The following is a 13,849-nucleotide window of genomic DNA, read 5'->3' as shown; positions in this document are numbered from 1 at the left end:
CTTTAGTTATCTGCATCTCGCGTTGTATAAGTCCGATCGGGTTCCACTAGATGACGTTAGAAAGATGAGATTTCGTACTAAAAAAACTTTTCTGACAGTTTTGTGATTAGTTGACTCAGTTTTGTTTGAGCGCGCGTCAAAGATGGACACTAGCAAAGAGAAAATACGCTATATTTTACAGTTTTTCTTCGATAAAGGCGAAAACGCAAGCCAGGCGGTTGAAAATGTGAATAGTGTTTATGGTCCTGATACTGTAACAGTCAATCACGCGCAATTTTGGTTTCGTCGATTCCGTTCCGGTAATTTCGATGTCAAAGATGCACCACGCACTGGAAGGCCAATTGTCGAAAATATCGATAAAATCATGGACATTGTCGAGTCCGACCGTCATGTAAGTACTGTTTCGATTGCCCAAGAGCTAAAGATTGCACAAAAAACCGTTTGGAACCATTTGAATAAGGCTGGATACAAAAAGAAGCTCGATGTATGGATGCCACATGAGTTAACGCAAAAACACCTCAAGGAACGAATTTCCATCTGCGAATCGCTGCTGAATCGCAACAAAATCGACCCATTTCTGAAGCGGTTGGTCATTGGTGATGAAAAGTGGATCACTTACGACAACGTCAAGCGAAAACGGTCGTGGTCGAATCGCGGTAAGTCGGCGGAAACGGTGGCCAAGACAGGATTGACGGCCAGGAAGGTTTTGCTGTGTGTTTGGTGGGTTTGGCAGGGAATTATCTACTATGAGCTGCTCCACTACGGCAAAACTCTTAACTCGGAACTGTACTGTCAACAGTTGGACCGTCTGAAGGAAGCAATCGCCCAGAAACGGCCAGCTTTGGCCAATAGGAGAGGAATTGTGTTCCATCAGGACAACGCCAGGCCATCGATAGTGACTCGCCAGAAGCTCCGGGAGCTTGGTTGGGAGGTTCTTATGCATCCATCTTATAGTCCGGACCTGGCACCAAGTGATTACCATCTGTTCCTGTCCATGGCGAACAATTTTGCTGGTGAAAAATTCGCTTCAAGAGAGACTTGTGAAAATCGACTGTCTCAATTTTTTGCCAATTGGGACGAGGGCTTCTATGAGAGAGGCATAATGAAATTACCTTCAAAATGGCAACAAGTTATCGAACAAAACGGCGCATATTTGACCTAAATCGGATCATTCTAACTATGGTAATTAAAGCCTTCAATTTCATGCAAAAATAATCGATTTCTTTTTACTACACCTGATATGTAAGCACTCTGCGAAAGCATTCGCGAAGTCGAAAATGCTCTTCGCATTCGTCATCCATCGAAGCGATTATTTGGAATAAAATAATGAGATAGATTAAATTAATATTTTGTTTCTTACTTTAGCATTCTGCGAGCTGGAGGCACGAATGGACATATTTAGTTTTTGAAGAAGTAGGAAACTACACTACTCAAAAAAATTATGGCATCAAAAAATATGCGCTGAATATTGCTCAACTTTGAACAATGATTACTTAGCGACAAATGGTCGTAAAACCATTGATGACCATGATTTTCTTTTAAATTACGTCGTTGAAGTTTGGAGCGTTCTTGGAGCGAAAATTGAAAATAGCTTTTATTTAACAAAAAACCACTTAATATAAATGTAAATACATATAAAAGATAAATTTGTGTTAAATATGACATGACATTATAAGAAAGTTGTAATTCCCGAAAATTACGCACATATAATCATTCATACAGATTATAATTATTTCCGGCACTCACAGCGCTCTGTGCCAAAAACTGAATGTTTTCTCACTCTCTGGCATATGAGAAAAAAGAAAAAAGTTAGTTTAATAGCAATATCGTCCCGGACCACTTTCGTTCTCCACGAATATGATATGCATACCACCACACTCAGGCAGATTGTAATTATTTCCGGCAGTCACAACGCTCTGTGCCAAAAACTGACAACGCATTTTCACACTCTGGCATGCGGGAAAATAGAAAAAATTAGTTTAACAGCAATATCGTCCCGGAACACTTTCGTTCTCCACGAATATGATATGCATACCACCACACTCAGGCAGATTGTAATTATTTCCGGTAGTCATAACGCTCTGTGCCAAAAACTGACAACGCATTTTCATTCTCTGGCATGTGGGAAAATAGAAAAAAATTAGTTTAACAGCAATATCGTCCCGGAACACTTTCGTTCTCCCCGAGAATTGTGTGCATACCGCCACACTCAGAGAGATTATAATTATTTCCGGCAGTCACAGCGCTCTGTGCCAAAAACTGACAACGCATTTTCACTCTCTGGCATGTGGGAAAATAGAAAAAAATTAGTTTAACAGCAATATCGTCCCGGAACACTTTCGTTCTCCCCGAGAATTGTGTGCATACCACCACACTCAGACAGATTATAATTATTTCCGGCAGTCACAGCGCTGTGCCAAAAACTGACAACATATTTTGACTCTCTGGCATGAGGGAAAATAGAAAAAAATTAATTTAATAGCAATATCGTCCCCGAACACTTTCGCTCTCTCCGAAAATGGTGTGCGTACCATCAAACTCAGACAGATTATAATTACTTTCAGCAGTCGGAAATAATTATAATCTGTCTGAGTGTGGTGGTATGCACACAATTCTCGGGGAGAACGAAAGTGTTCCGGGACGATATTGCTGTTAAACTAAATTTTTTATTTTTTCCCACATGCCATAGAATGAGAAAGCATTGTCAGTTTTTGGCACAGAGCGCTGTGAGTTCCGGAAATAATTATAATCTGCCTGAGTGTGGTGGTATGCACAACATTTTCAGGGAGAACGAAAGTGTTCCGGGACGATATTGCTGTTAAACTAATTTTTTTCTATTTTCCCACATGCCAGAGAATGAAAATGCATTGTCAGTTTTTGGCACAGAGCGATGTGAGTGCCGGAAATAATTACAATCTATCTGAGTGTGGTGGTATGCACACAATTCCCGGGGACAACGAAAGTGTTCCGGGACGATATTGCTGTTAAACTAAATTTTTTATTTTTTCCCACATGCTACAGAATGAGAAAGCATTGTCAGTTTTTGGCACAGAGCGCTGTGAGTGCCGGAAATAATTATAATCTGCCTAAGTGTGGTGGTATGCACAACATTTTCAGGGAGAACGAAAGTGTTCCGGGACGATATTGCTGTTAAACTAATTTTTTTCTATTTTCCCACATGCCAGAGAATGAAAATGCGTTGTCAGTTTTTGGCACAGAGCGTTATGACTACCGGAAATAATTACAATCTGCCTGAGTGTGGTGGTATGCATATCATATTCGTGGAGAACGAAAGTGTTCCGGGACGATATTGCTGTTAAACTAATTTTTTCTATTTTCCCGCATGCCAGAGTGTGAAAATGCGTTGTCAGTTTTTGGCACAGAGCGTTGTGACTGCCGGAAATAATTACAATCTGCCTGAGTGTGGTGGTATGCATATCATATTCGTGGAGAACGAAAGTGGTCCGGGACGATATTGCTATTAAACTAACTTTTTTCTTTTTTCTCATATGCCAGAGAGTGAGAAAACATTCAGTTTTTGGCACAGAGCGCTGTGAGTGCCGGAAATAATTATAATCTGTATGAATGATTATATGTGCGTAATTTTCGGGAATTACAACTTTCTTATAATGTCATGTCATATTTAACACAAATTTATCTTTTATATGTATTTACATTTATTTTTAAGTGGTTTTTTGTTAAATAAAAGCTATTTTCAATTTTCGCTCCAAAAACGCTCCAAACTTCAACGACGTTTTAAATTAAGGTTAAAGTCTCAATTTTAATATGCTTTTGGTTGATTTCAGATCCCACTCATTCCTACAGCGTGCGATCCTATAATCCAATGATGTTTTCATTAAAAAATTTGCAATCTTTGACAAAACGCACGGGCTTGGATAATTTTTTTCGAAAATTTTATTTGCGGGGAATGAAAGTTTGATTCTTCCCCTTTAATTTAAAAATAACTCAAGTCTTTACGATTTTTTTTGCGATTTTGCAGCGGTTTAAAGAAACCCTTACATTTTCGTTATTGTGGAAGTAGGATTTGCGTAGCTGTGTTCGATAATCTTTGACATCACACCGGCATTATTACTTTGACATTATATCGACTTCGGGGGTATCTTCTCGTGGAGTTGTTATCCGCTGTCTTCCCTGTTCCTCTCGTGGTTGTAAATTGCTCGTTTCCCGGAAATGTAACCAAATTCACGAAACCGAGGATTGGTTAATACCGAGTCGCCTCGCCACGTACCTTTGCGAGAAGCTTTCGCTCATAAGCGCAATAATTAGTGCTTGTTGAGCTTGAGACAATGGATGCATGTTTCTTTATTATTATAAAACATTACCATGAACTACCTTGTTTTACACTTCCTCTTCAAAAAAGTGCGTGTCAATCGAAAGTCGAAATCTCTCGAAGTATTGAAGCCTCTTTTCCGCGATGCTGATTGGTCGTCACGACGACGTTGCATTGCAGCCGGCTTCGTGCTGTTTGTGGCTGTCATTGCGGCGAATGACAGCCGAGTGACAGTTTGTACGAAAGGAGTAATAACGGGGTTATATCAGGTTAACAATTTTATAACATAAAAATAATAAGCTAAAATTTATTTCTTTTTCTCAGGTAATAATGGTAATAAATATAACAAGAGAGAGAGAGAGAGAGAGAGAGAGAGAGAGAGAGAGAGAGAGAGAGAGAGAGAGAGAGAGAGAGAGAGAGAGAGAGAGAGAGAGAGGGGGAGAGAGGGGGGGAGAGAGAGAGAGAGGGGGGGGAGGGGGAGAGAGAGAGAGAGAGAGAGAGAGAGAGAGAGAGAGAGAGAGAGAGAGAGAGAGAGAGAGAGAGAGAGAGAGAGAGAGAGAGGGGGGGGGGGGAGAGAGAGAGAGAGAGAGAGAGAGAGAGAGAGAGAGAGAGAGAGAGAGAGAGAGAGAGAGAGAGAGAGAGAGAGAGAGAGAGAGCGAGAGAGAGAGGGGGGGAGGGAGAGAGGGAGAGCTTTTATACTCAGCTGATCACGAACCGCGGTCGGATTCATCATGTGGATCGTTTCGGTTGGCTATGTTGCTATCATTTCTTTTGTTGTATGGCGAATATTATCCGGATGCGTCAATTGATTGCTTAGTAAATTTTTAACACTCCCCTTGTCTTTAACGGTCTCCTCGAAATTTCCCACTGAATTCTTTATTAGACAATATTCGTCATATAAGCAGAAGAAATATTTGCTTTAACAGTACCGAACGATCCATCAATGTGTCTGTTTGTTGGATAGTAATTACTTACCTGACATTATTTATCGTAAAGTTTGATATGCCGTTGATATAAGTATCTCGAAACTTTATTATGCGGATAAAATTGCAGTGGAAGATCATCTTGTACAATTCCGTATAATATGGCTCGGAAGAAGGTATACTTAATTACGGAACACCCTACGCTAAGTAAGGCCTCATCGATTCCAGGCTATGCGGTAAACATATTTGGAGCTTCGAATTCGGACACGTGTGTAGATCTGGTACTAACAATAAAATAAAGTGTTCTAGCAATCTTTCTTTCGCATGTACATCAAAGCGACGTAAGTCGTCAATTTTACGTTCGGTGCGGAAAGCGTGCGATTCTCGTGAGAAGAAAAATCGACGCGGAGCAACGAATATTTGAGATCGCGCGCATCTTTCATAAAATAGCTGCAGAAAACTGAGCATCAACGTGCTCATATTTGTTGGAGAATATTATTTTATCTAACAATCGCAATGTTACTTATATCTGTCCTTCAGGAGGATGGCAGACGTCTTCGCGATAAAGCCGCTCGTTGTAACGAGGAGCGCAAAGATGACGCATTATTGCCTGTGGAAAGGTCCTTACTTTAATTTGAACATAACGAAATGCTGAGCGATTTCGACGTGCAGATTTATCAGCAGTGACGTAACCGTGTGATTTCGACAATAATCCAGCCACTCGCGTTGCTCTCAATCTCACGACTGCTATAAACAAACCTGTTGGACGCGTCGACAGTATATCCTAAGTATAGCGATTATGTGTCGATGTAAATTACGAGTTGCCCCTTTGTTTAGCGTTTGTGAAGCGGAGACACATTGAAAGAACAATGATAAATATGTAAATGCTTGACGAATATTTTTACTAAATTCTTACAAAATATCTCTTTTCAGGTTTGTCATCGGCCTATGCGATTATTTTTGGAACAAAATAATTAGTTGGTTAAAATTATAACAACGCTTTTTATCTTAATCGCGTTAAGTTTGAGACTTAAATTGATGATGTCAGTTTTCGAATAGTTAACAATTGGAAAGATCGATTCGCGTCTACATCGGGAAATTCTGTTTGGTAGATTTTCACGAGAGATGATAATGCAACGAGCGAGAAAATATTTGAATATGAAAAATATATTTCTTCCGACTTTTAATAACCTCGACTTACACTGCTACCTGTTCAGGATCGCATAAAATCTTTCGTTGATGTTTATACGCGTATACAGCTCTCATGATAAATTAATCAAGGATCAATGGACTCTACTTCAAATTTTTCCTCTAACATACATAATTATTATGTGTTTTTAAAATACAAAATACCTTTGTACAATATTTACGTTACCGTATTTGCGTGATAAAACTGTCTGCAATATGGAGGTGTTAGAAGCTTTATTTTACAAACAAGTTCGTTCATTAGATCATCGGTTACGTCTATATATTCTAAGCTGCACTGAAAAAAACTAAGTCTATTCTGGTTTACATAATGTATTTTGGTTTATAAATGTTCTCTTATAATGTATCTACGACAACGTTAGAAGTGCATCGAATGATCAAGATTGCTCGATGATTGATTATGACAGGAGTCGTGATAATATCGGAAATATCATCCGACGTTATAACTCCAACCAGATATTCGCGATGAATCAAAATATTCTTGTTAATCTTTTATTTGCTAAGATAAAGGTAAATAAAGATACAATAAACTATTTTCACTAGATACGATTATTCGAATTTTGTTATAACTAAGGATGTGCCGGATAGTGAATTTGCCGGATAACCGGATAATTTGCCACTTTTGACTACCGGATAATCGGATAACCAGATATTATCCGGCAATTACGCGAAGAAACTGAAAAAATAAGTTTAACTGTGTTTTAATGTAAAAAAAGCTTATATTTATAGTTATGTGTACATTTGTTACTATTTTGGGCATAATTTAACTATTTTATGTCGATAATATTGGTGAATCGTTTAAATTATTTAGGGCCGTATTCATAGCCGAGATTATGATGCATCGAGACTAATAATGCAACGTCTTCCTTTGAAAGTAATCTTTATGATGCAGCTCATGAAAGTATTTAGAAATGTTTTGATGAAATCGCAAATGGATCAAAATCAGATGTTGACACAAGTACAGAAGAGGAGAACAACGTATCTTTCAAAAGACAGCCCAGCGATAGAACGAAGAAAAAAACAATTGTATTCACCGCAGAAATAAATATCTTGCTATACCATTAATATCGCGAAATGAAGATCCAGTACTATGGTGGAAAACTCACGCTTCAGAGTTTCCAAATTTAAAAATGTTATTTCTTAAATATTGTAGTGCACCTCCAAGTTCTGTAAACTCCGAAAGATTATTTTGCGCCGCAGCAGCCATTTATACAGAAGACAGAAATAGATTACTTCCAGATAATGCAGAAATGCTAATATTTCTTATGAAAAATATGAAATATTTAAAAAAAATACAAATTAAAAATTAATAAATAATAATCTCATATATAATATTTCCTTTTAATTAATTCAATGTACGTATTACAATTCAATAATTATAATAATTAAAGTCAAAATCAAACAATAAAAGTATTTATTTTTAATTAGATTGGCTAAAATAATATATTTTGATCTGTAAAATCTGTATTTCATTAAACGTTTGATCAATTTAACTAAATAAATAGATAAATATTTTTATCAGTGTCCTTTTTAATTTTTATTTTTTTATACAGTTATATGTGAACGTATATTAATTTTTGTACGGTTATATGTAAATTTTTTAACGTTTTATTTTAATTTATTATTCATTATATTTAACAATTTAATTTTAAATCACCAGATCGGTTGGATTGTGAAAAATAATTTAAAAAATCGATTAGAATTGAATAGCCGGATGCTTATCGGATATATTAACTATCCGGCTATCCGGCCGGATTGTAAAAAAGTAGCCGGATAGGCCGGATACCGGATACTTACCGGATATCCGGCACATCCCTAGTTATAACCAGTTGTCATGCTCGACCTCTTGATCATTTAATGCATACTTAACTTCGTTTGAAGTAACATTTTATAAATCGATGCATATGAATGATCGCTCGGTATGAAATAATAAATTGCACACAATTAGTTGTTCTGAAGATTAATATTTGTCACATAGTGATGGGTGTTTCGCCAATAACAATAAAATAGAGACAACTGCGCATCTAGGAAGTCAGCAATTCGTTAATTGGTATTTGAAGAAGATTTTATTCACAGTTGTCTGAATGATATTAGATGCGAATAATTGAATTTATTACTTATAAAATTTAATTTTTCTTACGCATGTTTCGGGAAGCTATAGCTCTCCAGTTGTGTTGCAGATAGAAATTTATGTCGATGATTACTTGGGAGTACCATTTGCTTATTATTTCTGAAGTGGTTTTAACATCTTCTATGCTTTCAAATGTCATGCTGACGTAATAAAAATGTTGAAATATTTATGTCTTTTTCCAACGCTCATAATATCCACCTTATATAATAATGCTAATATTGGTATCGACGAGACGAAGGTGGCTACTTGGAAGGAACATATTACGAAGCGAATATGTAAAACATAATTATTAATTTGTAAGCATTGATAGCGGGACGAAACTTTCGCGCCCTGAGGAAGATGAACCGCAATAGATCGATGATTTTTGCTGGATATTATTTCAAGAGATTTAAGGATTATGTATTGAAAGAGAAAAAAATGTAAAAATATTGAATATATTAGGTGCGCAACTAAGTTCTCGCTGTTTTTTTGATGAAAATGCAATTTTATTGTGAAAAAATGGTTACAAATGAATCATTCAAAATATTGCCCATCGCTAGCGACAACTTTTTCCCATCTTTCTGGCAGAGCTCGAATACCATCACGGTAGAAGTGTTCGTCTTTTGAGGCTATCCACGAATCAAGCCATTTTGAGATGTCTTCGTATGAGCGGAACTGCTGATTAGCCAGACCATGTGCCATCGAACGGAACAAGTAATAATCGGACGGCGCAATATCTGGGGAATATGGCGGATGGGGTAGGATTTCCCATTTGAGCGTTTCTAAGTAGGTTTTAACGGGTTTGGCAACGTGAGGCCGAGCGTTGTCATGCTGTAGAATCACTTTTTCGTGCCTCTGCTCATATTGTGGCCGCTTTTCGCGCAGTGCTCGGCTCAATCGCATCAATTGAGTTCGATACCGTTCCCCAGTGATGGTTTCGTTCGGTTTCAACGGCTCATAATAAATAACACCGCCCTGGTCCCACCAAATACACAGCAAAACCTTCGCAGCGTGAATATTCGGCCGAGCCGACGACGTAGAAGCATGACCGGGCAGTCCCCATGATTTTGTTCTCTTTGGGTTGCTATAATGAATCCATTTTTCATCACCCGCAACGATGCGATGAAGAAAACCCTTCCTTTTTTGCCGCTGGAGCAGTTGTTCACAGGCGAAAAACGATGCTCAACGTCTCTTGGCTTCAAATCATAAGGAACCCAAGTTCCTTGTTTTTGAATCATTCCCAACGCATGCAATCGCTTGGAAATGGCTTGGCGGGTAACTCCTAATGCTGAAGCAAGCTCTTTTTGCGTTTGACACGGATCCTCATCGAGCAATGCCTCCAATTCAGCGTCTTCGAAGGCTTTTGGCCTTCCTTCACGCGAACGGTCGTCAACATCGAAATCACCGTCTTTGAAGCGACGGAACCAATCACGGCACGTTGTTTCACTTAGAGCAGCATCTCCGTAAACTTTTTGGAGTTCTCGATGCGCTTCAGCCGCCGTTTTCTTCGAATGAAAGAAGAAAAGCAACACTTCCCGCAAATGACGATTATTTGGCACAAAATCAGACATTTTCACACAACCAAAAGTATATGACGCAAAACAAAATCACTAATGTGTCAAAGCGGTTTGTTTACCATATGTCTAAGCTTGGTTCATGACGTTTTGGTTATGTCACAATCGACCACTACTGGAGCCATCTCTTGAAAAACAGCGGGAACTTAGTTGCGCACCTAATATTTTTAGCTGCTGTTAAATTTTAAGCTGTCGAAGAGAAGAGGAGAGAGAGGAAGTTAGGCATAATTAATATATTATCTCAAATTTCACTTGTTACGTGCATAAATCTTTACTGCGTTTATTGAAGTTACAAATAAATTTGTATAATCTAAGCGTCGTTATTTATGTTATTTACGAAGATAAAAATATTAATATCGCAAACGCATTAACACAAAACTGTTTTTCTTCTGTGAGGGAAACAAATATCTTGCCTATTGTACATATTCTTTTCCTTCTAGGAATTCTCTCAAGTATACTTGTACTTTCTGGATAATTATATATTTAAATTTGCTTTACAGAACAAAATTATTCTGAATGTCGTTTAAGCTGATGCTTCAATAAAAAAATTTATTTTCGGACTGCTAAAAAATAATTTGTCTTATTGAACCATCGGTTAGTGTCGTAAATGTTCCGAGAACAAATTGTTCACATTGTTTCAATTTCAATTCTACAATCGTATATATTGTAAGGTCTAGGACTTTTAGGTCTATACACAAGGATCTATACACATTATTTCCAATAAGGGTGGTAGCGTGCAAAATGGTCATGATTGCGACAACTCGCGAGCTTGATCGGTTATGATGAAAGTCGAAGTGATAGTATACGAGATATCCGACGTTGCAAATTTAACGGAAAAATTGCGAGAAACATGGGTATTTTTATTACACTTTTATCCATCGGATGAAAATACAATAAAGAGATACTATGTGTACCGTATATTATCATGCGAGTTCTATCACAACTGTAAACTTGCGAGCACTCGTTCGCATTTGATGCGCACCGAACACGATCAGAAAAAAGCCATTTTCCAAAGCATATACGACTTTTCTTAATAAAATAATAAATAAGTGTTGCACAACTGATTGTGCTAGCGAGTAACACTTGTTATAAAATAATTATTCTCCTCGTCACGATCATAAAATCAAAGCAACAGCGCGTTTTAAGAAGTCATTAACATATGAGTTGGGAAACTCGTGTAAATCCTATTCGAGATGGTTTGGATAAAGACAGCTGCTGTGTTTTCGATTTTATAGATCAATTCGGAAGTCACTTCATCCCACTCTAGTTTAAGATAATGATTTACCAACAGCATTAGATCATCAGGATTACCTATTTCTTGTTTATCAGTCCTTATGTGTCCAATCTCTCTGAATCGCATGATGACATTCTTCACTAAGAAATATTGTGCATTCTCTTCTTCGTTCACTAAATTCGTGCCTCCTATAGTAATTTGGGCAATGACGTCCTCAAGATCGCTGCTTAATCTGTATGTACTACTTTTAGTAAGCGTAGTATAAGGCTCGAATAAGGCATATGCGTCGAACTCAGTGGACACACTGACGAATGAAAAGTGTGCGAGAAACTGAATAATCATTCCTGTGATATAACCATTCCTCTTGGAAACCCTGAAAACAATAATTTTAACATAGTTTGGTCAGTTGGTCACCAATCGCGGACGGATACATCATGTGGATCGTCTTGGTTGGTCAAGTTGCTATCATTTCCTTTGTCATATGGTGAGTATTGTCCGGATGTGTCAAATGATCGCTTAGCGTATTTTTGAGGTCTTTAACAGTTCCCTCGGCCACTATAGGAATTCTCTATCCGACAATATTCGTCGTACAAGTGAAATATTGGCTTAACGGCATGAACGATTTGCCGATATGTCCGTTTGTTAGGAAGTAATTACTTACTTGACTTCACTTATCTTGTAGTTTGATATACCGTTAATATATGTATTTCTAAACGTTATCATAGCGATATAATTGTTTTCGAAGGTTATATTGCAAAATTTTGTATAATATGGCTCGAAAGCGGGTACGTTCAGAAACGGAATACCATACGCTATGTAAGATCTCATCGATTCCAGGCTTTGCGGTAAACATGTTTGGAGCTCCGATCTTGGACATATGTGTAGATCCGGTACTAACAACAAAATAAAGTATCCTTGCAGTCTTTCTTTCACATGTATATTAAAACGACGTGAGTCGTCAATCTCACGCTTGATCCGGAAGGCTTGCGTTTTTCGTGAGAAGAAAAGTCGACGCGGATCGACGAAATACGTGACATCGCGCGTATCTGTTACAAGATAGTCGCAGAAAACTGAGCATCACACGTGCTTATATCCGTTGCAGAATATTACTTTATTCGACGATCGCAGTGTTACTTACATATGTTCTTTATGTGAGTAGCAGACATCTTTGCGATCAAGTCGCTCGTTAAAACGAGGAGCACAAATGTGGTACGCATTACTGATTATGGAAAGGTCCTTGCTTCGGTTCGAACTTAACAAAATGCTGAGCGATTTCGACGTGTAAATTTATCGGCAGTGATGTAACCGTGTGATTTGGATAATAATCCAGCTACCTCGCGCTGTTTTCGATCTCACAACTTCCGTTAATATATTTGTTTGACGTGTCGAGAGTATATTTTCAACAAAGCGATCACGTGTCGACAGGATGTAAATCACAAGTTGTCTCTTTGTTTAGCGTCGAGGCGGAGACACATTATGAAGACAATGATAAATATGTAAACACTTGACGAATGTTTTTGTTAAATCCTTGCAAAAAGTCTTCCTTTACGATTGTCATCCGCCGAGGCGATTATTTGGAACGAAATAATTTGTCGACTAAAATTATAATTATAACGTTGGTTATTATATTATCTTAACGCGACGTGTTAAGTTGGAGATTTGAATTGATGACGTCAGTTTTTGTAAAGTTAACAATCGGAAAGATCGACTCGCGTTCACATCAATAAATTCTGTTTGTACTGAGAAAAAGACTTCTGTTGTTATAACAACTGAATGTGTGCTATTTAATAATTGTATGGGGAACAAATCAAAAACAGTTACCGCAATAAACTATTTCTCGTTATAATTATAACAAGTGTACATCGCTAGAGATGCAATATCAATCATATATGTTTGTTGGATTACAAGTTCTAGTTAAAAGAATAGTAACATAAAGGCGTAATATATGGCACGCCGTTTTACTTTTTAATGGCATAAAAGATATTCAGCATAATGTAAAAGTTCCAAATAAAAATGGCTATATAAAAATTATGTTTTAGTCTTTTGAAATATTATTATGTCACGACATAATAATAATTCGGCAAATTATAATTATGTGCCCACATAAGAAAAATACTGCATTTCTATTATGTCCCGACATAATTATAATTCATCAAATTACTATTATGCGAAGGCATAAATGTAATACGTTGAATTATGGTTATATAAGTACATAATAAGAATGTACAAAAATAATTATTATTATGTCGTGACATAATATTAATTCCGATATTCTTATTATATCGGGACATGATAATAAATCCGTATTTCTATTATGTATATAATGGAAATTCAGAATTATCATTATGTACATAATAGAAATTTGGAATTATTATTATGTCACGGCATAATAAAAATTCGTAATTATTATTATGTCCCGACATAATAAGAATACCCGAATTAATATTATGTCACGACATAATAATAATTCCGAATTTCTATTATGTACATAATGCTAATTCTGAATTTCCA

General features: G+C 37.1%; 1 protein-coding gene across 1 annotated transcript; it reads right to left on the bottom strand.

Annotated features, from left to right (window-relative positions):
- Positions 1-11,015: 11,015 nt before the first annotated feature.
- LOC105189997 (uncharacterized) lies at positions 11,016-12,754 on the bottom strand. Its single transcript, XM_011152466.3, has 3 exons — positions 12,477-12,754; positions 12,000-12,231; positions 11,016-11,711 (listed from the first exon to the last, which is right to left on the bottom strand). Exons 1-3 carry the CDS (start codon positions 12,553-12,555, stop codon positions 11,246-11,248), a joined length of 777 nt encoding a protein of 258 aa, XP_011150768.1. The 5' UTR covers positions 12,556-12,754; the 3' UTR covers positions 11,016-11,245.
- Between the last annotated feature and the right edge of the window lie 1,095 nt (positions 12,755-13,849).

This window comes from Harpegnathos saltator, unplaced genomic scaffold (assembly GCF_003227715.2).
Source record: "Harpegnathos saltator strain DR-91 unplaced genomic scaffold, Hsal_v8.6 scaffold349, whole genome shotgun sequence".
Lineage (NCBI taxonomy): Eukaryota > Metazoa > Arthropoda > Insecta > Hymenoptera > Formicidae > Harpegnathos > Harpegnathos saltator.
The sequence above is the reverse complement of the archived record's forward strand: the minus strand, read 5'-3'. Positions and strand labels throughout refer to the sequence as shown.

Excerpts from the sequence above, each read along its gene's own strand:
- LOC105189997 (XM_011152466.3), bottom strand. The coding sequence starts at position 12,555 with ATGCGTACCACATTTGTGCTCCTCGTTTTAACGAGCGACTTGATCGCA. Across the intron at positions 12,232-12,476 it reads TACTCACATAAAGAACATAT|TACCGGATCTACACATATGT; the intron begins GTAAGTAACACT and ends TTTTGTTGTTAG. Across the intron at positions 11,712-11,999 it reads TACAAGATAAGTGAAGTCAA|GGTTTCCAAGAGGAATGGTT; the intron begins GTAAGTAATTAC and ends TATTGTTTTCAG.